The 27,568-nt window shown below is 32.6% G+C and overlaps 1 protein-coding gene across 1 annotated transcript in view; it reads right to left on the bottom strand.

Annotated features, from left to right (window-relative positions):
* The window catches only part of LOC126826885 (ribitol-5-phosphate xylosyltransferase 1), a 129,179-nt gene that overhangs the window by 35,799 nt on the left and 65,812 nt on the right, over positions 1 to 27,568 (bottom strand). The window contains exon 3 of the mRNA XM_050555993.2: positions 4,133 to 4,232. Coding sequence (XP_050411950.1) covers positions 4,133 to 4,232 — 100 coding nt within the window. The remainder of the gene's footprint in view (positions 1 to 4,132; positions 4,233 to 27,568) is intronic.

Here is a 27,568-nt window from a genome sequence, read left to right as displayed (position 1 = left end):
TTCTACAAGATTTTTCGAAGAGATCAAGGGCCATAACTCTAGCTGTAATTATTTTAAATAGCTGAAAATCAATAGGATTCTTCGTCTTATGACCTTAAACACTGTGTATAAATTTAAAGTCAATCGGATATTAACTTTACCCTCTAGAGCGTCCACAAGATTTTTTGAAGTGATCAAGGGCCGCAACTGTAGCTGTAATTATCGGAAATCGCTGAAAATCAATACGCTTCTTCGCCTCATGACCTTAAACACTGTGTATAAATTTAAAGTCAATCGGATATTAACTTTAGCCTCTAGAGCTTCCACAAGATTTTTCAAAGTGATCAAGGGCCATAACTCTGGCAGTAATTATCGGAAATCGCTGAAAATCAAACACTGTGACCTTAAACACTGTGTATAAATCTAAAGTCAATCGGATATTAACTTTAGCCTCTAGAGCGTCCACAAGATTTTTTGAAGTGATCCAGGGCCATAACTCTGGCAGTAATTATCGGAAATCGCTGAAAATCAACAGGCTTCTTCGTCTCATGGCCTTAAACACTGTATATAAATTTAAAGTCAATCGGATATTAACTTTAGCCTCTAGAGCGTCCACAAGCAATTGTGGACTCTGGACCAACGGACGGACGGACGGACGGACGGACGGGGGCAACGACAATATACGACCACATTTCAATGTGGGTGTATAAAAATTAAAAAGGCTTCTTCATCTCACTAATATAAACAACATACAACAACTTTAAAACAATTGGATGATAACTTTTGGCGTTCGCAAGAAATTGTGGACGACAGATGTACGGACGGACAGAGGCATGGATGGACAAGGGCGACGGCAATATACATACCATTTACATTCTTAATTATACTCATTACTTATAATCTAGTTAGTTCATAAGACTGAACATAGTAAAGGAGTCCATTAATTAACAGTGCTGAACTTTTATCTACACTGTGTTTGCAAGGTTATAAACTGATGTAAATTAGTAACATTTTAATAAGATTAAATCTCTATCTTAATCTGAAAGCTGACCTTTGAGAATATTTTCTAGACATTTACAAATGAAATGATATAAACTAGAGCATCTCATCAGACTGAAATGAGTCAGATATTAAAACATTTATTTTTTTTCCATGACTTTCAGTGTGTATTAGCAAGACAAATATCAATTGAGTCTTTAAAAAATAAATTGTTAATGTTATATTACATAAGTGAAGCTCCAGCTGCAATTTTGTAACAGTTTTTAAAATCTCTAATATGAGTATCAGTCTAAAATAGGTTCAATTCTGTTAGTTTTTACAAAGATATGATAAATTGAAATTCCTTTGATTTATGCTGCTCCCAATGTAAACAAGCCCAGTCTAATCTTGTTTCACAAAACCTAATTGATGGGCCTGTTTTTAATTCAACAGAATCCAATCCAGGAGATTATTTAGCATTGATGTCTTGATTTTATTTTCTTAATTAAATGTTAAATAATCAATCTGAGTACATATTAGTGCAGATTAAGCCATAAGAAATCGGATATTTTCTGATATTTACTAATCATGCACTGTCACTTTAAGTAAAAGAGAACAGAATACAGCTTTAAGTTGAAGATAATAGACTAGCTATTAATATTACGCCTACATCAGCCTACATGATATAATTATGTTCTGGAACAAGATGATGACTTCAATAACTAACACAGCTAATATAAACTATATATTTTAAGAGAGTATACATTATTCTCACAAGCTGGTTTTTCTACTAGAATTTGGCCAAAATGTTGGTACCTGTTGTTTTGGACATGTTAATAGTAAATTATTTATCTGTGTGTTAATTTGTAGCATCATTTTGTTATTCTCATTAGAATATAAACGACCCCCCACAATGGTAAACAGTTTAATACTATATTATTGCTTTTATGTAGGTCTTTAAAATGCCTAACATTCTAAGAGCAGAATACTAAGACTGCAAGATTCTTTGATAATCAAATCAAATAGTTTTCTTTCAGGTACAAGTACTCTGAAATTGAACAAATAGGTATGATCTTCTAAGATTGTCATAATATCAGTTATGCCAATTTCTCATACCATATCATTCACAATGAAACTTTGACAGCTCAATATTCTAGCTATACAATTACAGAAGGAAAGGAAATATAAATGGGATTAAACGTCCTTCTTCTCTGTATCATGAGCGTATGTCATGTAACGTGATAAAAGTAAAATGTTGCCAGGACAGCAACATTTCCACCTACTCTTCTTTGAAATCCAACTGCTAAGGATTCCTTTTGTGCATGCCAATGTGTACATGTGACCTCAACTTGAAACTTTCTCTGCCAACACCTGGACAACCCCGGGATCTCCTGTTTAGTAAGCCAGCACCTTCTGACAAAACCAACATGGCTCCCAACTGCAGAAAGTTCGAAGCATTCAACCGAAATCCAACTGGCACATATTTCGTTCATAACAGTCATTTGTAGAACTTTCTCACTGTATAAAACGATAGGTTGCCAGGCAACAAAACATATGCCCACAGCAGCTAAATCGTCCGGGCAGTCAATAAGAGTTGTTGCATATTTGTATTTATCGGTAATGAAACATTTATAATACGCTAAAATCTGGTTAAGAGTAACAACTCATTATGTAATTATCAGAAAATCATTAGAATTTGTTTGGCCCATGCTAACGTTTAGTATACAAAACATTTAATAGCACGGATTTAGCTGTTCAAGTTATCAAAAACTGAAAATCAATATACATGTTCGTTTCAAGACCTTAACCTCTATGTATCAATCTAAAGTCAATTGAAACGATTATATAGTCGTAAACACGGTGTATAAATATAAAATCAATCGGATATTAACTTTAGCCTCTAGAGCGTCCACAAGATTTTTCAAAGAGATCAAGGGTCATAACTCTGGCAATTGTGGACGCCGGACGGACAGACGGACGAGGTTGATGGCAATATACGACCACATTTCAATGTGGGCATATAAAGATAGGTTGCCAGGCAACGAAACATACGCCCACAGCAGCTAAATCGTCCCGCCAGTCAACAAGAGTTGTCGCATATTTTTAATTTTCGGTAATGAAACATTTATAATACACTAAAATCTGATTATAAATTTAAAGTCAATCGGATATTAACGTTGGCCTCTAGAGCGTCCACAAGATTTTTCAAAGTGATCAAGGGCCATAACTCTGACAGTAATTATCGCAAATCGCTGAAAATCAAAAGGCTTCTTCGTCTCATGACCGTAAACACTGTGTAAAAAATTTAAAGTCAATCGGATATTAACTTTGACCTCTAGAGTGTCCACAAGATTTTTCAAAGTGATTAAGGGCCATAACTCCGGCAGTAATTATCGGAAATCGCTGAAAATCAATAGGCTTCTTCATCTCATGACCTTAAACACTGTTTATAAATTTAAAGTCAATCGGATATTAACTTTGGCCTCTATAGCGTCCACAAGATTTTTCAAAGTGATCAAGGGCCATAACTCTGGGAGTAAAAATCAATAGGCGTCTTCGTCTCATGACCTTAAACACTGTGTATGAATTTACAGCCAATCGGATATTAACTTTGGCCTGTAGAGCGTCCACAAGATTTTTTGAAGTGACCAAGGGCGATAACTCTGGCAGTAATTATCGGAAATAGCTGAAAATCGATAGGCTTCTTCGTCTCATGACCTTTAACACTGTGTATAAATTTAAAGTCAATCGGATATTAACTTTGGCCTCTATAGCGTCCACAAGATTTTTCAAAGTGATCAAGGGCCATAACACTGGCAGTAATTATTGGAAATCGCTGAAAATCAATAGGATTCTTCGTCTCATGACTTTAAACACTGTGTATAAATTTAAGATCAATCGGATATTAACTTTGGTCTCTAGAGTGTCCACAAGATTTTTTGAAGTGATCAAGGGCCATAACTCGGGTAGTAATAATCGGAAATCGCTGAAAATCAATAGGCTTTTTCGTCTGAAGACCTTAAACACTGTGTATAAATTTAAAGTCAATCGGATATTAACTTTACCCTCTAGAGCGTCCACAAGCAATTGTGGACGCCGGACCGCCGGACGGACGGGAGCGATGACAATATACGACCACATTTAAATGTGGGCGTATAAAAATCGTTAAGTTTACCTAAATCTAATATTATTTATTTTCTTTGTTCCATAACTCCACACTCCACCTAATTTCTCCTCTAATTCACCGTTTAGTATATGTTCCCATAAATATAAACCTGAAATGTACAAAAATACATACTTTAACATTGATACGACCCTATACTGATATAAGTCTTTTGCCATGATTGTCTCAAATATTGAACTTACCCTTTTATTGAGATCTTAACCACTGATATAACTCTTTGCTGAGGTCTCAAACATTGATATTACCCTTTCCTGGGGTCTCAAACATTGATAATACTGTTTAAGGAGGTCTCAAACAATGACTGAAGTCTCAAACATTGATATGTGTAATCCAGGGCCTTGTCTACAAAAGTTAGCTCTTAGCCAATGAAACGGTTGCATTCTTATGGTATTTTATTCTTGCTGGTCGAGAATAAGGCCTAAGGACTATAGATTTATAAATTTGAAATGATGTTTTTGTAGATATTAACAGATATACTACCTCTGATTTAACTGAAAGAAATTTCAGACAAGATGTAAAATCAAATATATTATTTTTATCACATTGTGGTGTCATCGCCAAACTCTGATTTTGGTTATCATGGGGCTTTCATACTGCAGACATTGATTTCGAAAGAATAAAAAAAAAATTGATTAGAAAGTAAAGAAGGAAAGATGAAGAATAGGGTATCTGACAACAGGTAGACAACATGGCAATTTATACCACATAAGGAATTACCTCTCGATGTAAACCCTGGTTTCATTGGTTACACAAAGTAGGGAACATGTATAAAAACTAATCAAATTTGTTGACTAGAATGAGCCAGTCTAATGATTTTACATATGTCATCACGTACATATGAGATCTTTCTGTCGCTTTCCTAATCCCAAAGATTCATTTCAACAAATCTATTTTTTTGAAAAAAAATCAAAAAAAATCTTCCTTTCTTCCCAATCAATCTTGTGGATGAGAATGTAATAACAAGCTATAGGACCATTAGTCGCCAGGGAGCAGTGATTTCAGCTTTCTTTTTTTATTGTGACTAAACTTAATATAATCAGTGCTATATTGACAACCATGTGGTAGTGACTTTAATGGACACATCTTATCGAATTATTTAATATATATACTTTTATCCATGTAACCAATTGCCTTTGGGCTATAAATGTATAAAAAGCCATTCCATGGTCTCTTAAAATCATGTCATCTTCATAAAACCCTTCCATAAAAAGAACATTCATTTGATGTCCGTCTTCGATAATGACAATGAAATAATGATAAAGTGATTGAATTTTCAACAAAATCTAAGGAAATAAATCAATAGATTTAATCAGTTTATTGTTGATTAAATCCAATCATCAAGTTAAACAGAGTTATCTTCCTTGATAATCACTATTTTATCAATTTTATGGTCCACCATGTCAGTTTGTAATAAAGCTTTATTTTCTCGTCCGTGAAAAATGTAATTGAAAGGTTTATTGGACTGGCTTGGATCACACCATTTCCTATCCTTACACGTTATCATCAATTATTTAAATAGCTTCATTTACACTAAATCACTGGAAACTTTTACTATTCTCTATCATTTTATAACAACTAGACCTAAAAGGAAAAAACTATTTCTAATCAGTTACTGTCATGAATATATCAATTATCACATGAATGTATTTCTCAAACTGGGCTTTACTGTACCATATGGTTTGTAAATTCAGATATTAAAACTGTGAGGTAAAATTGGGTAACTTTGACATGTTTTTGTTTTAATGTCATTTTTGAAAAATAGCCAGCGCCAAGTAGCAATATGTTGGTTAGGTATGATCACCCATTAATTGGTGCTTCCGTGTCACTGATTCCGTGATATCATCTAGTTCCACAGATGCCGGAGTAGAAGCTGCTACAGCAGCTGAAGTAGTCAGAATTATGTTTTCTTTCTAAACTGAAATCGAAAGCTGACTAATACAAAAATAGATACTTAATGATATGAGTGTAGCTTTCTATGATCCATCAGTTTTTTAGCCAGATAATTAAATACATTTCTTTAATTACCACATAGATTAATATTGGGGTAACTTTGAAATTCTGTCAAACTTACCCCAAACTCGTGCTAGTGTAATTGCAAAGGCAACTATGTCAAGACAACTAAAAAGCATTTATTCTCAAGTCTGCTTGATAAAGAATGAAGTAAGTTGTCTTTAAAAAAAAAAACTAAAAAAAAAGGTGGGTGATGAATGGAAGAGCATGATGAATGTAAACGTGATATTGATGGTGTTGTAATAATGGATGATTCTAATTCAAATGATGGTATGAGTTTGTTTTATCATTTAATCAAAGTCATAGAGAATAAGAAAGAATGTCAATGTACATCTGACGCAGAAATGGGTGAAATTTGTCTTTATTAATTGTTCCAGGCAAAGAACAGATCACGTCCTGCATTGACAATAAAAACAAAAACTGTCTAAAGTTACCTGGACATGTAAGCATTAAATGATCAATAACATTTTTTCTTCTTTAATGCAGGAAAATAAATACAGTAAATGCATGGGAGTAGCTTTCAAGTATTTATTCCATACATTTAATAACCCAAAACATAGATACCGAAACTTTTATTTTCAGTAAGATCAAATATGTGTCAACATTTGAAGTTTACATTAATTCATACTGATTTCAAAATGCAATCTTCATGCAACTGTAATCATTAAAAATATATTTGATTTTTATCCACTTACATTGAGGTCCAGACATATTGTTTTAACCATCTAAATTACCATCTAATACAACAGTATAGCTAAAAGGAGTTAGCTACATGCATGGACGTGGAATTTGGCGAGAGGCGGGGGGGGGGGGGGATATGAATAGGTCTCTGTCCCCCCCCCATGATTTTTATCGCAAGGACAGATTTTCAGGTTTATATCCATAGGAATGACACGTTCTGAAGGCTATCTAACCACTGCCTTGGGTCTGGCCACAGTTACTGATCTTCACAATATCTTCCTCCTTAATTGACCGATCGCAGCTACCAATTTTTCCATACCGTAATCATATTACCCCTAGATACAGCTTTCATCGAAATAACACTGGTACAGTAAACTGTTTGTAATTATAATTTTGGTTTGGTAATGAAATGTTCCAGGTTCCAGGGTTCGTCTGTCCCCCCAAAAGTTATGAGAAAACCCTGCCCTTGGCTACATGTATATGAAGTCTGCAAATGAGAAGTATCAACTGTTTTAAATGGAGTGACAGTTTGAACCTGGATATCAGATGACAAAATACAAAAATTTAATAATTATGTGATCTATATTTGTGTTTAGTTTAATGAAAATATATTTTTCTTTTTATATGGTATTTCTTTATAACCATAAAATAATAAACATGGACTATGAATATTAAAATATAGTTTTAAACAACAATTTATTTGTAGTTCTATTATTAATGTGCAGTTTAAATTTTAAGACATATTCAGAAGTTTATATCACCTAGATATCACACATTTAGATAGACTGGTTATAAAATTAAAGGAGCAGTCTCATAAATATATATACTTCAGGCAACAAAACATACGCCAACAGCGTATAACTGGGGGCATTTACAAGACAATTTCATACAGATCAGATTATAATTTTCATCGTTTGAGGGTTCACAAGGTTCTACAAACTGAAACAAGGGCTTTACACTGGAAGTAATTTACAGAAATTGTTGAAATTTTACTTTTCGTTTTACTAAATTAAATAATGCATATAAATTTCATACAGATCAGATGATGACTTTTGTCATTCGAATGTTCACAAGGTTTAACAAAGTAAAACAAGTGCCATGCCTCTAGAAGTAATTGACGGAAATTGCCGGAATTTTACAAGGTCCAACAAAGTGAAACAAGGGCAATCAAGAAATAATTAATGGAAATTGCTGAATTCAAAAGGCTTCTTCATTTCACTGATTTAAAGATACATTATGGAAGATTAGATAAAGAGCTGATAGTTCTCACCATAATAGTTATAACCTAGATAATGTAAAGGGTATTTGCACAAAATTTCACTCTGAACCGAGATTTTAGCGATTGAATTTTCAGCTTAGCCTCGATCATCATTACTTAAGTCAGTATGATATCAAAAAACATAGTCTCGATTATCCATTTCATGATTAAATTATGAATTGAATTCGAACAGCAAATCGGAACCTAATCCAATAAACATCGCAGGCTAGTGATGCCATCGAGAGTTGATTATGATCTGGATGAGTTAATTAATGTCTAATTAATAATTTAGATAACATTTCAGGCCTAAAGAAAGACCTGCAATAGGCAGATTTACCTCTTGCATAATGTATGTTTAAATGATGGATATTTATTTCGTACAGATCAGATGATAACATTTCTTTCTTCATTCAAGCATTCACAAGGTTCAACAAAGTTAAAACAAGGCTGATAACTCTAGAAGTTATTATTGGAAATTATTGAAATTCAATAGACTTCTTCCATTCAGTCATTTAAATGATGCATATAAATTTCATACAGCTTTGATGATAATTTTTGATGGAGTGTTCACAAGGTTCAACAAGTGAAACAAGGGCCATAACTCCAAAAGAAATTAACAAAAAATTTTGAAATTAAATAGGATTCTTCATCTCACTGCTTTCTTCGAAAGGCGGGGGACAATAAGTATTTGAAAGTGCTTATAATGCAAATGATGTCACTCTACAAAGGAGGGACATTTTTGACCTTCATTCATGTAGAAGTCAGAGCCGAGAATAAGACATAGGCCAGACTTAGTATTAACTAACAATCATGTTACCACCCCAAAACATATAGTAGTCATGTTTTCCTCTCAAAAATCTCATTCCCACAAATCATCTTGTCTTTCCCCTCTGTCAGCTATTGTTGGTAGCAATCAGGCTATCTCTATTGTATTATTGTATGATGAGATGATGGAAACTAAAAACCAAGTCCACAGATTCATACCAATCTCCTGTAGTACTTCCAGTCTGAAGCCAACTTTAACCATGGCTTACATACAATAAAAATAGCCTATTACCCAGGGTAGTGGACCAAGTTGAGGGAATAATATGCATCAAGAAGTAAGTTCATAATCTAGTGACTGTTAATCATGTCTAACAGGATGCTCTCCATACTTAAGTATCCAGAGCTTTAGATTTGACTAGAAATCTGTCTTCATCAAGTCTAAAGTTACAGATTTAATGATGAAAGTGACTTAATACATCCTTATCATGATATCATGCGATCATCATGATATATTGTAAATAAAGATTAGGGGTAGTTTTGTATAGCAAAGTTATTACAGATCGTCTTAAACAGTATTGACACGTCTTTGTGAAAATTATCTGAACGTTAGAAAGAGAAGTCTAGATAATGAAATAATATTGACAGAAGATCAACAATATAAAGGTTAAAATGGGACTATTAATGAAACCTAAATAGGGATATTGAACTTGGCTTTGTTTTGTGAGAATAAGGCGCTTATTGATTGTTGAGCCAACATCTTAAATCATTGATAGTCATTCATTACATCGATTTCTACATTAAGTAAAGCTACGAGTATCAATGGAGGGAGTAGAAACTCGAATAAGCATTCTCTTTCTCTTTTTCTGATTCTATTTTGATCACTTAATGCACAAACCAGTATCAGCTTTAGTGAGGTAGTCACTGAATATTAATGCCATTTAACTATATTTTACAAACCCTGTACTTTTGTACTCTGGTTACACCAAATATATCATTCAGTGATTGTTTTTGTAGCACTAATTGGTCAAAACCTACCAAAAGACCAAAAAAGACTTTTAAAGGGGAAAGTAATAATCTGAAGATTCCATATGTGGATTCTATTGTTTTAAGGATGCATTATGCAGGGTTTAGATAAAAAGTTGTCTGTTCTTGAAGCAAAGAGTTCAAAAAAAGATACTTCAAAATGGGTATATTGAAAATTAAAATTTCATTCAAATTACTCTATTCTCAGAGAAGTTATCAGTCTTTGTAGTTTTGACAAGATGTGTGCATTGATTGTTTATTATTGAACCACGGTACTGGTATATTCAAGTGTTAGCCTTTTAAATTAAATTATTAAATAGCCGAACCGTTCTAATCTACTTAAAATCGGAGCCATTCGATGTCACCGAGAGTTGATTACATGGTCTTTTCATGTTAATAAAAGTCTAATTAATTATTTATTTAAAATTTAATGTCTAAAAGAAAGACATGAAATAAACAGACTTAGCTCTTGCATAATGCCTGTACTGGCCTCATACTTTTAAATTCGTAACAGAAAATAAAACTATACATCAAGTTTATATTCAGTCTTGACCTGTATATACACTGGTCATGTGGAGATCAATATCTTTAAACTAAAGGGTCAGAAGCACTAGAATATTCATACATGTACTAAGAAATATATTGACCTGTGAGTGCAAATGACAGTTCTAGTACCATTAGCGGCTGAAAGTCTCAATATAATTCAGTATTAGTTTCCATTGAAGCCTGAGTAGAATGAATACTCCACAAAGATATACACCAATCTGTCATATGTGCTCATGGAAATCAAGAAAGGTCCTTGAGGTTTTTCTCTAGCTCACAGACAAAAACAATCTATTCACACTTTATGACCAATTCTCAACTGATATACATGTAACAAGCGAAGGTTAGCAACAAATCTTTTATCCTCTGGTTCAAGTGACTAGGAATTTCACTATTATTCCACTAAGAATCATACATTTACACTACCCAAATTTTAATCAAATTGTACCTGATTCCGGATGCAGACCACCTCATTTGAGAGGGCAATTTCTAGTCCGGTCGAAGTATACTTCAATGGCTGTTCCACCCGTTGACACTAGTGAAAATTTGACAGAAAGTTTCCATGTCCAGATTGAGTACCATTCCATTTTCGTCGTAAAAATAAGGTAATACTGTCCATACATCATTATAGTAAGAATTTAATTGAAAACTAATAAACTTTTGACAGAAAGAGTGACGTATCTTCAATTTTAATGGAAAAGTCTATACTCAGCAGTTTGGCTGAAATATGACACCACTGATTTCAGACAATGTATTGGCAAAAGAATTAATTAGTGTAAACTCTATACCAATTACATGTAATGCCCACGGCACTTCAAAACAATCGTAGCCTTGACATCTGGCACTATAATTACTAGATTTTTAAAGTGATCAAGGGCAATAACTCTGAAAGTAATTATTGGAAATTGTTAAAAAATCAATTGCTCCTCATCTCATAAATGTAAACACTCTGTACAAATCTAGGGATGATAACATTAGCCATGAGACTGATAACTATGACTGTAAATATCGGTAATTGGTTTGTCTGTTTATAAATTTCAAATCAATTGGATAATAGCCTTAGCCTCGAGCTAGAGTGTCCATAAGCAATTGTCGAAAACAGACACATTTCAATGTGTGCATATCAAAAGCCTTCTGTAAGACAAGTAGCAAGGTAGGTATTCCAAACTGGTTTATCTGCACCACCATTACGATCAGATGACAAACTTAAGGTAGCTTAAGATCGCCAGCATGCTTAAACCAGCTTAACTTAAACGACTGAACGTCATGAAGATATTCTAAAAGCCATCAATCATATTAAAATAATATTTTCTTTAAATTACGACGAAGTATGAAGAAAATATAATTGCCTATTTGCATTTAACCAGACAACTTCATAAAGCGTAACAAAATTAAATTTTATTTCTTACAATAGATGATATCAAGAGGCTTGCCAGACGACGACCACTAAATTACATCATTGATAGGTTTTCCTCTGCCAATGAAAATAATTCATGTCAATTCTGCTGGGAATAGTTTTAACTAATTGTGAAAATCAATAGAAACCATGATTAATGACGCCAATAAAAACTTATTATTGCTAAATTTGGACTACCATAGAAATTGATAGAGAAACAAATATCATTTTACCAATTTTCCAATGTTGTGCTTAGAGGGACCGGTTATTATCAAAGAATCTACTATACTCGTAACACAGATCGCTTATAAATGAATGCAAGATGTGATCAGGGAATTTACTTATTAAGAATGATGGCTATTATGTGTTAGACCTTCAAGCTTTCTCCCAAGGTCAATCAGCAGGAAAGTTTGAAGTGAACTTTTATTAGCTACTCTCTAAGGATGCTCGTCTGCATAAAATGGTTGCAACATTTTAAAAGCATAAAGTCAGACAAATAATTTGATACTTAAAGGAGAATTCAGAGCATAAAACAGGTTAATTATATGTGGAAAGTTCTTAGAGCATTTTATACCCGCGCAAATATCTAAGCTACATGTATGTGATACATTTTTAACATTCAGTTGTCAGCTTCAAATACCCTGTTTCTGGATAAACTGTCTGTAGCTTCTTTCAGCAGGTAATAGAATTTTGCAGGTTCCCAATATTTTGAGCTGCTACTTTCAGACAAGTTAAATAGGCTATAACTTCACATTTAGTTGTTTGTTTGATTTGTATCCCTTAACGATTGGGGAGGGGGGGGGACCTCAGTCGAAATTTAAACATAAAGTAATATACATGTATAATTAGACATTGATGGGTGTCATGCATGTATGATAAAAGGTTTGGTATGCATTATATACTCCTTGTACAATACCTGATACTACTTTATTTGGGAACTATGGTACAGACTTTATGTTGTTCTTAGTGGTATTTCAGGACTAGGATAACTATGGGAGAAACACATCCAACTTTGCTTAATTCATCTCTCTCTCTCTGCATCATTATAAATGTTTGTATTTTTTCATTATGAAATGGTTTCTGTTAAAAGCACAATTATACCCTGAAGTAATCATTCAAAAAAGCAGACTAATGAGCTTATTCTTATCTGAATTAAATGTCAAATCAGTCCATATCATTGACATGTCCTCTGTTCTGTATCAATGAAAAGGAGTAACCAGGTTGTAAAATGACACAGAACTTTCTAGGATCAAAACACAATGGCTCCCTCTTCGGAGCAAGCCCCCAAGAACATTTTGCAGTTTTAGCACAAGGCTTTACTTCCTCTGTTGATAAAATAAGATCAAAAGCAGGTCTAGCATAATGGCAGATTTTTTTTTAACTAGTACAACTTTTTTGAAGTGCAGTGTTCAATGTTACAGAAGAATTGACAATTTTCTTTGTAATTTTGTAGTTTTAAATCACATATGTAGCCAACCTATTCTGTATGAAGTTTGATTTTTTTGGTATTATAACCTACAAAGCAAATTAATAGCAGCAACTCTCATTTACTATGATTAGATTTAATGGAACAGTTACCAGGCATATGATGATGTTATAGTACTAATGTACTGATTACCATCTACTCATCTAGTCTGTAGAGATTACTTGGTATTGGAAAATAGCCGTTTGTACACTTGAATGTGTAAGTTTCATAACCAAAATGGACTCACAGATTACGATCTACATATATGTTAGACCACTTGACTAAGCCAATCTCCCTCAGTACTGAAAGTATACTATATAAAGACAACTCCACTAAAACTATGAAAACCTAATTAGTATAAAAGAGACATTTATTCTGTGTATAAATTGTATAAAAAACAAGGTATGAACTGAACAATAATATAAGTACATTATCCAACATTTTTCTTGATTTCTTTTGTGAGATCTCTGGCAACAAAAATATTGATTTCCTGCAGGATTTCTGATAATAGCACTTTTATCTAATAACTAATCTTGATTACATTATAGAAAGGGTTAAAATCTCTACTGCATATTTGTCATTTCTAAACACTTGAACAACACTAAAATAACACCCAAAATAATCTCCCCCACGCTATTAACATTGTGATTCCTAATGAGCCATGTTAGGCTAAAAGCTCTCAACGCAGTGCCACATAACATGATTACATCTTTAATATCTGTTTATTCTTGCCACTTACAGACTTCTGCTATCTAAAATACCCCGATTTGACAAGGTAAGGATTGTTAGGTAACTATGACAACCCCTTTAAGAGTTCCTGGGTGTATTTTGTATCGTGATTTGATGTATACAGCAAAACTTAGGCAAGCACATAAACATGAACAAATTGCCAGAAATTCTTCACCTTTTATTCATGGACATTAGACTTTTCCATTACTGACTGTATTTGATGAATGAAGTGTTTTTCTTTCATCGTGAAATCTCCTCATTCCCGCCACTTTGTCAATATCTATCAGGACAAAAACACGTACAAAAAATGTGCCTTTTTATTGGCTAATTGTGACGACAATGACTCTTGATAGCCACTATGTGTCTTCCAATCAAACACTGAATAAGTTTGGTCACTTTTTAACAAGCATGTATTTTAAGTCATAGAAATTCTATTGGCTATTGATTGTGAAGATTTGCGGTTAATTGGAGTCCAGATTTCTTATGGAATTCTTTAAACTCACTCATATTTTACTTGTTTGACTGCTGTAAGATGAGTTATTTTCAATAAAGACGATATTTACTCAAGAAATCGCTTTTATAATGGCTTTTGCACGAATTTACGTTTCAGGACCCCATTTTAAGACACGATATGAAATGCCATAAAATGAAATGGGGTTTAACATCCTGCTGTTCTGTACGGATTGGGATAATGAAGACCGAGAGGCGATATGGCTCTTTTGCCAAGTTTATAAGGTTTATATCTGAGTGAATACATCTGTATCAAAAGCTTGTCATTTTTTTAAACCACATTATAGCAATCAATTTTCTGGATGCTAAAGAGCTCGTGAGATTTTCTGTTCATGATTTTCACTGATGTGGCCGCTGTATAAAGGATTAACTAGCAGCTTGACAATTTGTGAGTGTCAAGTGGAGCTAACTACTTTATTCACCTATAAGTTTGGATTAAGATTGGTCTGTTTCACACTTTCTGAGAGCCCCATTTTCAAGCATGGACAACATAGTTGGCATTTCATTCTTGGAACTCTCTGAGCTCCTTAAGATTTCTAAATCCTCTCTAGCTATGCTCCTCACAGTCTTAAATATATGCTTGTATGTTCCTATGTTTGTTCTGTCTATGATTTGTTGAACAGTTTTCAAGTATTGTCTTCATTAAGTAACAACCAGCAGTTGCCAGGCAAAATTTTTCATATAATCAGGGGACATAATCCATGAAGTTATGGTCTGAAATGCGCGAATATCAAAAGGGACTGAGATCTTTGGGATATAAATATATATTTTTAAGTTTCATCAAAATCTCACAAAAATTGTGACCTCTAGAGGGTCCACAACCTACGTATTACATATTTGTACTCAATTTGAGTGCAATGAGCGTCCATTTTGTCAGGCAGTTTTGGTCCGATTTTCATGTAATTTGAACTCAACCATCATTAGGGTGATACATTTAAACGTATTTTAAAATCGGATAAAAATTGTGACCTCTAGAGGATCCACAAGCTAAAAACGTGATTTTTCGTACAATCAGGGGCCATAATCCAGGAAGTTACGGTCTGGTATGCACAAATATAGAAAGGAACCAAGGTTTTTGGATTATAAACATACATTTTAAGTTTCATCAAAATCGGATAACAATATTGTGACTTTTAGAGTGTCCACAAATTTGGCATTACATACTTTTACACTATTTGCGTACAAGGAGCGGCAATTTTGTCCAGCAGTTTCAGTCAGATTTTTACGAAATTCGAAGTTTACCTTCATTGATGTGTAACAGTGATATATTTAAACGTTTTTTAAAATTAAATACAAATAATGACTTCTAGCAGGTCCACAAGCTAAAAATGTGATTATTTGAATAATCAGTGGCCGTACTGCATGAAGTTACGCTTGGATATGCGCGATTATTGAAAGGAACCAAGATCTTTGTGATATAAACATAAATTTAAGGTTTCATCAAAATCGGATCAAAATTGTGGCCTCTAAAGGAGCCACAACCTTGATATACTATATTTTAACACTATTTGCGTATGAGGGGCGGCAATTTTGTTCGGTAGTTTTGGTCCGATTGTCACGAAATTCACACTCAACTGTCATTGGGGTGTACCGGTGATATATTCAAATGTTTTTTTCAAATTGGATAAAAATTGTAACCTCTAGAGGGACCACAATCTAAAAACACGATTTTCCGTACAATCAAGGGCCATAATTCAGGAATTTACAATCTGATATGCGTGAATATTAAAAGGAACCAAGATCTTTGGGTTATAAACATGAATTTCAAGTTTCATCAAAATCTGATCAAAATTGTGACCTCTAAAGGGTCTACAACCTTGATATACCATGTTCTAACACCTTTTGCGTATGAGGGCACTATTTTGTCCGACAGTTTGGGTCTGATTTTCACGAAATTCGAACTCAACCATCATTAGGGAGTAACGGTAATAGATCCAAACGTTTTTTTTAAATTGGACAATAATTGTGATCTCTACAGGGACCACAAGCTAAAAAAGCAATTATTCGTACAATCAGGGGTCATAAATCAGGAAGTTATGGTCCGATACATGCCAATATCGAAAAGAACCAAGACCTGTATTTCAAGTTTCAAAATCGGATAAAAATTATGACCTGTATACTGTCCACAAAAAATTGTGGACGGATGGACAGGGGCAACAGCATTATATGTCCACACGAAAATGTGGGCATATAAAAATATCTGCCATAATATGATTGTTGACTAAATCCTTCAAAATTAGCCAAGTGTCAATATGGCACAATTTTCTCTTCTTTTTATTCAAATCAAAAGACGAAAGAAATTGTAAAGCGGCTCATTTCCTTAACAGACGAAATCAAGAAAAGAAGATGGAAGAACTTGATCCATAAATGGTAATAAACAAATGTCTGGCTGTCAACATTATCATGGGTGAACAGCATAATTTACACCAACTTCTGCATCTGATAAAAGTGGTTTTACAATACATACCAAATTGCAGACAAATATTTTCCAAGACACTCACAGAAGTAACCTTTGTCCACCAAAATAGAAGCAGAAATTACGAATTATTTGGCAAATGATTGTTGTCAATAATACTATAATTTGTTTGACTCTTAATTGTATCAATTATAAGGTATGAAGGTGAAAATTCATCACTTCGTAGCAGACGTAACAATATTTCCTAATAATATTCTTACTACTGCACATTGGAGTCACAAAACTATTTTTCCTGATTCTTTCAAAGACAGTGTTGTCATCTGTAAATAAAGGAGATTACTGTTGGCAGTGGTTTCATGTTGCAATAGGTTACTTTAATGAATTTATAATTCAAATTAATTGATTTAAATATATAAATCTGAATTTTATTATCAGTGACATTATTTTTAGAAATTGATTCATTATTTCATATAATTTATGTAGTACTATTTATTAAAGTAAGACTTGTTTAAATTACTTATGGTATTAAATTTGTATGGTTTCTTATGGTTATATTTCTTTTGTGTATCTTCAATATTTAAAACTGCTCTCAAAACTTGAGATGACTGGAGGACATAATGAAATATAATTCCAATCTCAACTGAGGCAAAAAGGATTATATGCAGATGTACATATATTGAGGGCTCGGAGTTTACATTCCAATTTTAAAGTTCTATCAAACTTTCTGGCGACAAACCCAATTTAAAGCGTTGATTCCTGATGTAATTTTATCAAGCATGTGATATACTAATCTCTTCATGTTCTTCTTCACATAATATAAAACATCTTACAAGACGCTCGGAGGAAAATAGAACACAAATCAAAGGGTTGGATGATCAAAAATATTGTGATAGAAATTGGATTCTATAATATAGTCGCAAAGACAGAAGGATGTTGACAAAGACTGGAACTCATATTGTAGAATAGCTTTTCTGGAAGGGTTGCTGGTTGTGGGAAGAAAATAAATATCAACTATTGTGTAGATTTAGGGGAATTGGGTGGGGTGGGGGTGTCACCATTTTTGTTCTTAGTTAAAGATGAGAATATAGGTTGAATTATAATTAACTATAACCTCTGACTGTAGCTGTCAAAACAGTTTAATTAAGATGGTTTATGCATGTGAAGCTTCACTGTCCTGGCTTAAAAATGCTGGCTGTTTTAAACTAGCTTGTTATAGAGCAGTCTGAACAGCACATAATTTACACTGTTATAATAAAAATAAAGTCAAATATAATTTATCCCTCTGTAGTGCAGCTTTATCATATAAATACAAACCATATAATATTTTCTGTTAACTTGATATCTTTTGTATAATATTGATTGTGTTATAATGACAATTATATCATCACAATCTTCGGAATATAAATTTATGGTACCTGGATTAGACTCCATATACAGAGAAGGGTAAATAGCCCAAGGTTTACAAGGATACAGTTACTTTATCAAAGATTAAATAACCTGACGTTTAAAGGGATAAGCTTACAGTTACTTTATTAAAGATTAAATATCATTCTACTATCATTGACACTGATATCTTTATATATCAAAACAATTAAAGTGACATTTTTGTGGAGTATCTAGTACATGTATTAAACTAAAATAATGAAAGCATATCTCCATAAATACAAGTTACAGTTCAACTTTCAAGTCCAATTCTGAATGCCCAATGTTCTGTAGATAATTGGATGATCATTAGAATCTGTAGTAAGTAAGTTTATTGCATAGAAACGCCCACGGGGAGCAGCGTACAAATACAAAATGAAAGTAAAATCACATTAGAACAAACATACATAAACATAGATAAACGCTGCCTTGTTCACTACTGATTCAAGGGCGATGTGTGAAGATGCCTAAATCGAATATAATACCTAATTCAATCTTATAATGTAGAGAATCATTAAGTAAATATAATTATATAGGCAAAACCCATAAGTAACAATCTGAATAAAATCAGATGTTATATTTGTTCCATCTTTTTGGTTAGCCTTCTATGAACATCTAAACACTTGGTTAGGGAAATGTTATTCTGGATCTATCTGTATGTGACACGACAGTGCACATTTCAAATAAACATACTACAAGTCCCCAAAAGACCTAGGTAGTTTTTGTTGTGTTGACATTAATCTCTCGTTAATATCTGTTGCAAACATATCAAATGCCATTTGTGTTTATCAGACATCAATATCTTGCATGCTTTTTGTAGTTTCTATAAGGAATTGGCGCCAGTTCTGCTACTATGTATTGTCTAATAAATGAATTATTGAAAACTTTAAAAGGAAGATCATTTACTATGTTATGATGAAAGACACTGTTTATAAACAATAATGATAGGAGTTGAAAGTGGTCTACATCCATAGTTTAGTCTTCTAAAATCTTTTTATTCATTTGAAGTAAAGACTCAATTTAAAGAACTATGTTAGCACCAATGTTTTAACTTTACTACACACAATATTATGTATGAAAAATTCCATCATAAATGATTCCTGGCATGTTTCATTAGGAATATTAGAAGTTAAAACAAACTTTGATCTTAAAAAAAATATTCATATTATACAATATTTGTTTCAGAAATAAGATAAACATGCAATTGACGGGGTCAAAATTCAATGTTGTCTATTTAATTTATCTACGGTATACTAGAATTTCTATTTTAACTAACTGCTAAGGTGCTTTTAATTTGTTATTATCAATTATCAAAAACACATAACCTTTAAATACTTATATATTCTGAGGGTTCTGGGTTTGAAATAGGATTATTAATTAAAGCTTACTCTGAAATTAAAGCCAAAAGCAGCATTTATAGCTGCCACATAATGACTATAAAAAAAATGTAACTCTACTTAAACGTTGACCTTTTAAAGCTTTTCCTAAAGAGGACTTTTTGCCACCAGTTATGATCTTATTGTCGTCCCTAAAGATAAAATAGCTTCTGCACTTCATTACATCCAATTTTCTAACCATCTCTTTCACCATGGTCAACACGTTCACTTTAATAACAGTTGACTTATAATTAAGTCATTTTTTCCCTCCAAGTAAAAATAAAATTTTTGGAATTACTCAATTCATGAATGTCATTTTATAACCTTTAACTGGTTTTCACCCACACAACTCAATTTAAACCTACTCATAAAGCAGCTTTGGAAATGAAAAATTAATCACAAGAATATTTTCATTTAGTCTTTAGGGCCAGATTTCAAGAAATCCCAAAACACATATAATGTCTTCAATCAAAATTTATTGGCTGTGAGAAACCACTAATATAGAACCATACTACTATAAAATTTATCAGATAAACAGGATAAATAGAAATTTCTTCTTTAAGTCAAAGTGCTGTAAGCAAAGTTCTTACTTTAGCTACGAAAGTTTTAAGTGAAATATTAAAAGCCAAATGTAAATATTAATTTTAACAGAGTAAAGTGAAAAGAAATGCATTAAAGATAATGAAGCGTAATATTTTTAATTCATTGTAAGCAAGTGTTTATCAAAGAGCTGGAAGCACTAAGGTTGGTAAGCCAAATTAAGGTTTGTGAATGCCCCAAATTGTTTCATAATTTTTTATTTTTTTTTGCAGAATTAAATATATAGTACCATCGATCTTAAAGGGCATTTAAATCTAAAGTCCATAAATAGAAAGTCACAAGACACTGACATCTACATGTCAGTTCAATAAATACCACACAACGTTCATCAAGGGCTATAAATTTGACAGTAGGCTTCTTCTGATGAAGGTAAACACTGGATGCTTCTATAGGGCCCACAAGATATTTCAAGATGATAAAGGAAAATAAATTAGAAATCAATCAGATGATAACTTTAATCTCTGAAGTGAGCGAAAAACCATCAGTGATGTCAACAACATTTAGCCACATTTCAATGTAGGTGTATAAAAACTAAGATATCGGTAATTGTAATACATATTCTTAATTAAAGGAAAAGATCTCCCATAAAACCAAACCCATTTTTAAAAATTTGTGTACACTCACTACTGACTTAGATAACAGCATGTGGTACATCTGTAACTTATTCTGATAATAAACTTATTCCACCTATATTTATATATATCTAGCCAATAAAAATAAATGCAACATACAATATCAATCCACATTTATATACCAAAACTTACTTGGTAACAATATATTGTTTGGCAAAACTTTCTTGCCATCTTAAATGACCATTGCCAAATTACATTAACCTTTCTGGGGCCACACACAGAGAAGATGGCCAACTCTAATACTAGTTATTCCTTTTATACACAACTTTAGAATATGATATTATTAACCACATGTTTGATAAATATAAAAGTGCAGCCTTAGAAATATTTCAACTACCAAGAGAGAAACAGTAGGTTAATAAAATTAACAGTCCAGTGGACAGAATTGGCACTCTTCTAATAAAAACATTGCTACATGAGTAAAAGTTATACCAGGTGTTCAGGAAAGGGAGAAAGTCAAGTATTCAATGTCAAAATCCTGAAATAAATTTCAAAGAAAGGATTATCGATTATCTTTTAATAGCTTTAAAATTGAAATAAATAAATAACATGATTAAATTATGATAATAATACATTTCAAACTGGTAAAACAATGATTTTCTGGAATAGTGAATAGATATAATTGAGGTAAAGCATTTCAATAACGTAACCTGGCTACAGCATGATTATCTGCAACTTGACACGTGAATATCTACCATTATGATCAAAAAAAGACCACTGACTGACACAAGACCCACATGTAACAACACTTCATTTATTATTCAAAACAATAGTGTGTTTTTTAAATTTGACCAGCTGGTCGCCAACAATAAAATAAGTAATGTGGGGTGAAGTTGACAGGATGCGATTAAAGAATACTGGTAAGTCTTTCCTCCATTAACCTCAACTACAACACAATTCAACTTGATCAACACCTCTTGTTTCCAGTTTCTTGCTGGTTTAAGATCGAAAATCCTGTTGTTTTGGCACAATAGATTCCATCTGTTCATACAAGGTGAATTAAAATTAAATACAAGAATCAGAAAGATGAAAATGGAACATGCAACTTTTAAAGGAAATAACTGAGAACCCAAATTACACTATTTTTATAACACCAATAATTTCAGATTATCTGATCTGAAATGAGCATTATCTGTACATATTACCTCTTACTGGTATCTTAATGTATGAGTAAGCATGCACAAAAAAGGTGCATTATACAGTTGACTATTATTACTGGTATCTTATAGTGTATAAGTATACATACACAGACTGGTTACTCTTTACTGTTATCTTAATGAATGAGTGTGCACCCACAGACTGTGGTGGTGCATTATACAGGTGATTCTATTATTGGCATCCTGCTTAATGCAGCAACACTTCATTTGTATTTCTAGATTTGCAATAACTTGTTTGAGCAATTATTTTGTCAATTTTTTAAAAAGTATTTTTATTCAGGATATTTGAATGGGATAAGGAAAGACACATCCACCAGCTTTGATGCTATATCCTTTTTATCTCAGCAATTTGTGCATTTAAATCTATTTAGCCAAAACAATACATTTTTCATTCCGTTTTGCTGAAACAAGTACAAGTTCACATTGACTGAAATTTAACAGAATTCTAATCTCATTTCTCTTTTTTTTTCAACAAAGTGGAAAATCTTAAGGACATGTATTTGGAATTTAGAGCCAGATTTCTGTAAAACACAAACTTAATTGACTGTTATTAGTTGGTTTGGCCTTAAAAAGACATGGGCAACCATCTGTTGGTCAGCTTGGAATGGTCTGTTTAATAAGAACCATACATTGAACCCTGTATCAAAGACTGACCATTTGTCTTGAAGACAATAACATGATAACAGTCTGTGTTTCTGACAGCTTTATAACCTCCAGAACACATTTCATTCGTTGCCCACAGGAATAGCATTTCTTTAGAACTTGTTAAAATAATATTTTCCACAAAATCCATTAGAACTACCAGACACATGAGAATAAGACAGGGATTAATTGTGGTCAGTATCAAATTCTCCATCGACTTCTTAAATATTTTCTTAGATTTAACAATAAGTCATTGGATTTGTATTCCAATCGGCACAACTAGGTCATTTTGGAACGAATGGAGCGGTGGGAGAACCGCATTTGGAACAAATATATAAAGTTAGAAAAGTGACCACAATTTTAGTCACGTAAAATTGTAGGATAACACTCTCTGATAACAACAACTCTGTAACTCTAAGCAAAAGACAGAGTACTTTGAGTTCATACTTTTGTCAATACCACACTGGATCAAGACTACTATTAGATAATTATTTTTAATGTTAAATGGTTCAATTGGCCAAAGATTAAGTAAAATCAGTACTCAGGAAAATTGAAGGAAACAGAGACAAAGAATAAAATAATTGACCTTTCCTGAAAAGGGTCGCAATTCCAAATCATTTAGTCATTAAAGTCCTTCAAAATTCATTCATTCACTGAATGATGATTTACTGAAGGAAATGACAGTATCCAAGTAGAAATTCTCATACAATCTAACAATACACAGAGATAAATTCCAATTAGGTGTGACAATTAGCGAAGAAAGTCGTCTGCAGTCCATCTCTGTACCGCAGCTTCCAAGTGCCATCTTAAAGCTACAATTTTAACTATTTCTTGTTAAGGAGAATTAATGTAATGACAGGGAAGAGAGGAAGGTAAAATCTATTATTGTATTTTTAGGTAATGGCTGTTACTTTATTTTGTCTAGACATCACATACAACAACCAATTGTATTGGGTCATGTGACATACATCACAGAGGACACTACATGTTACCTTTTAACTTCCACAAACCCCAAGTATGTTTTGTTTCAGACCATCTCTTGAAGAGAACATCCATCAATTGGTGTCAGTTAAGAGAGTAGCTTTCTTTATGAGAGTGTCTGAGTGAATATACCTCCTACTGTCACAATTTTTGCTTTTCACAAGAAATGGAAAATAAAAACAATTTATTTAGCAAAAAGTAGAGGTGACCTTTGCACAACAATTAGCTTAAGGCTTTTATATTGATTTTCAAACTTAACATCTTAAGTCTGTGACTGATTTCATTTTTTAAAATATAGATATTTTACAAATCAGTGACTTTTATAGATATTTTACAAACCGGTGACTTTTATAGTTTTTTAATGGACCAGTAAACTTTGACAATATTTTTTTTCTACTGAATTTTATTTTCAGTAATTATCAAAAAGGGCATCAATTCATTGCAGTCTTGGAGATTAGTAGAAATTGGAATAAAAAATTTGAGGGGAAACAAATGGTTATAAGACTTTCTAACTGATGGAAAATGGTAGACACTTTGCAATGGTAGCAGTGTCAGGCTAACTATACACAATTACAAGGTACAGCCACATTTTACAAGCTATGCGAAATTCTGAAATGATCAGTTGCTTTAAAAATGACATCGCTTAATTTGCTTTAATCATCAGTTTCACGATTAATTCTTTCAAATATAGATACAAATCAATTTGCAGGCATTTTTAAACATGGAAAGCAAAAGTGTTATATATCTGTAAATATATCAAATCGAGAAATTGAGATTTGATTCAAGATGACAGGCTTGATGTTAAATCAGTCTAACTTTTATTTGTTTATATCAAAATTTCTTCATCGTTGAACTTTGTGTTGGTTTTTGAACCCCCGCCTACATTAGGTGAATTAATAGAAATATCTCTTCCTATCTTATGTCTACTTGTATCAATTAGACTTCCTCTCAATTTGCTATTGATTACTCCAAGATCCGAGGTCATATATTGAGCTAATCTATCACACTAGAAATTATCCCTTATCTGAGAAATTTGTCTCCCTGAAGCGGCCATACTTCACTCAATTTTTCAAATCATTTTTCATCAGAGTGCTGATAAAATCATTTTTCAAGAAAAAGAACCATCTGATAGGCAGACTAATAATGTAGTTTGAGATATTATTTCAAAATTTACATCATTCTTTTCTAACTCTGGAAACATTATAAGGATATAGCAGACATCAGCTGGTAGAGAAGAAAAGTTATAACTATTTAATTAATATATTGATAATACATTACAAATGTTTACTGACAACATTTTACTTTTCCTATTCGTTAAAAAAGGAATCTTCACATGGAAAAATCTTAAAATTCAAATTGTTGTCTAAATCCAATGACGTACTGAAAACACTAATGAGCCACCTGCTTATTTTTTCACAAAGTAAACATTTTTTTTTTCAACCAATAAAAAATCTACAAACGATTTGACATGATGGTCAAGAAAATACAATAGGTTTAAGATATGGGAAATATCTGTTCAGCTGTCATGACTATCAATGACTAAATGATCTCTATTTATTCCAGGGAAATATGTTTACAAACCAGATGGACAATCTCATTGACACAAATTATCTAGTGGTGACTACTACAGTACATACAAGAGACACATGCCAATCTCTACTTGATCACCATTTTGTGCCAAACGGTCTGTATATGACTTGGTAGTTCTAATCTAATCCAATAATTTCCTTAATCAACGGACAGATTTCCTTCAATCTTCCCTTCCTACACTTCATTTACTTCACTCGATATTCACTTCATTCAATCCTAAAACCTAGCATCAAACCTCTTTATAAAAGATGGCTGCGGGCTGTACTACCAAAATACAAGATCGTTACCAGATTGAAGAGATTGATACCCCAACAATGATGATGTATCAGCAATTTGAATTTCAATGTCTGAAATAGGACATGCTATATCCCGTCCTGAAACCAGATAAAACTTAATGAGTTTCCGTCTGCATATTACAATAAAAACAGAAATCTATACATACATGTATTATGCCTCATTTGGAATATTAGAAAATGGCATTGGGAGTTAAGTTACATAACAAAACCTCATTTACATCTTTTATCAGGATACTTATTGATTGAATATTCATGTGGTATTATACGATATCAATGAAATCATAAGTGATAAGAATTTCACTGATTTTCGAAGAAAGGATAAAATATCCACTCAATCCAATATAAAATCAACAAAAACATTTAAAAGTTCTAATCTGGTATACAAGTTAACCAGATTTGTCAAATGCATCAACAATATAAACTCTAAATCTTTCTTAGGAATCTTATGAAATTCAAATTGATACCCCCCAATGCTATATGCAAGTCAAAAACTACTGATTAAAGTGAAATTTATCATTGAAAGCAGCTATCTGTGAATACCGGAAAAAGTGATATCAATGAAAGCTGTAAGATAAAGAGTCCAAAATAAAATTTTATCTCAAAACTTTAAAGATAGATTCCCGCTAACAAACTCTGTGATTTGATGATATAATATTTGGACTACAAACATATTCAAACTAATTAGTCTATCAAAACATTGTATTTGCAAGGAAATACCCCAAGATATAAAAAATCTATTTTTAGAAGCCTTGTTTGTCTTGTAACTTGATCAAGGGAGGGCCCATTTCCAGAATGTATTTGTCATTACTTACTGTCCATTTGCCATACATATTGAAGCCTAAGTAAATTCTTGGATTATCTTCTGCCAACTTCCTTTTCCGCCGTTTAATTGCAGAGTCTGCTGTATGTTTAAACTCCTCAAAGTTCTTAAAACAGCCTAACCATTCGATCAACAAATAATAACCACTCCCTAAATCAAGCAGGCAGACAATAAGCCGCTGTGTTGCCAGTTAGTGTTACCCTGACATTTTTGCCTAGTGCTTGCCTCATGGGTGGTTTTCAGGGAATCAGATATTTTTCTAGTATGATTGGGCATCTCTACTTCCATTTATACCAAGTTTGCCATACTTTTATTGGAAGTAACTACCCTATAAATACTCTTTTGTGAGAATGTATCTTTACTGGATTGTCGGAGGAATTCTACAAAAGTATCAAAAAGTTTATAATATACGATAAGTAAATTGTTTTCAAGTTATAGATGTATGTGTATCTTATCATAACGATATTCTTATCTAAACTAATTTCAGTTACAGGTTTATGTTATGCAAGACATATGATCTGCATATGGTTTATGTATATAAAATTATTCACCATGCCAAACATGCAAACTGCATATATCTTTGATGATACTGGAAATTTCAAGGATTTCGATTACGGTGGAACCATAAAACTAAAAGATGGGTTAGGCTGAACTGTTAAAAAAAACACAAACAGAACAACCAATAGAGGAAAACAGCATTATCCAGCAAGCATTTCTGGAAACAGAAATAATTAAAATATCTAATAATAGTATCTCTGGTCAGAGACTTTATAATTCAATGTAATTAAAATTATATCTTTATTTAACTTGGTCTTTATGGTTCTGATCTACACTACATGGGTGTTTTGTGTTGGCATGATTGAAACAGTTGGATTTACATTGTAAAAGCGAGAATATGTCACAATGATAAAACTTGTCACATGTTAAATCAGCAGTTGCCATGCAACATACGCCCACATTTTCAAATAGATGGATAGAGAACAAGATAATCTAGGAAGTTATGGTCCGATATGCACAGACATTGAAAGGAACCAAGATCTTTGAGTTATAAACATACATTTCAAGTTTCATCAAAATGGGATACAAATTGTGAACTCTAAGAGTGTCCACAAGCT

The sequence above is a fragment of the Patella vulgata genome, chromosome 7 (genome assembly GCF_932274485.2).
Source record: "Patella vulgata chromosome 7, xgPatVulg1.2, whole genome shotgun sequence".
Classification (NCBI taxonomy): domain Eukaryota; kingdom Metazoa; phylum Mollusca; class Gastropoda; family Patellidae; genus Patella; species Patella vulgata.
The sequence above is the reverse complement of the archived record's forward strand: the minus strand, read 5'-3'. Positions and strand labels throughout refer to the sequence as shown.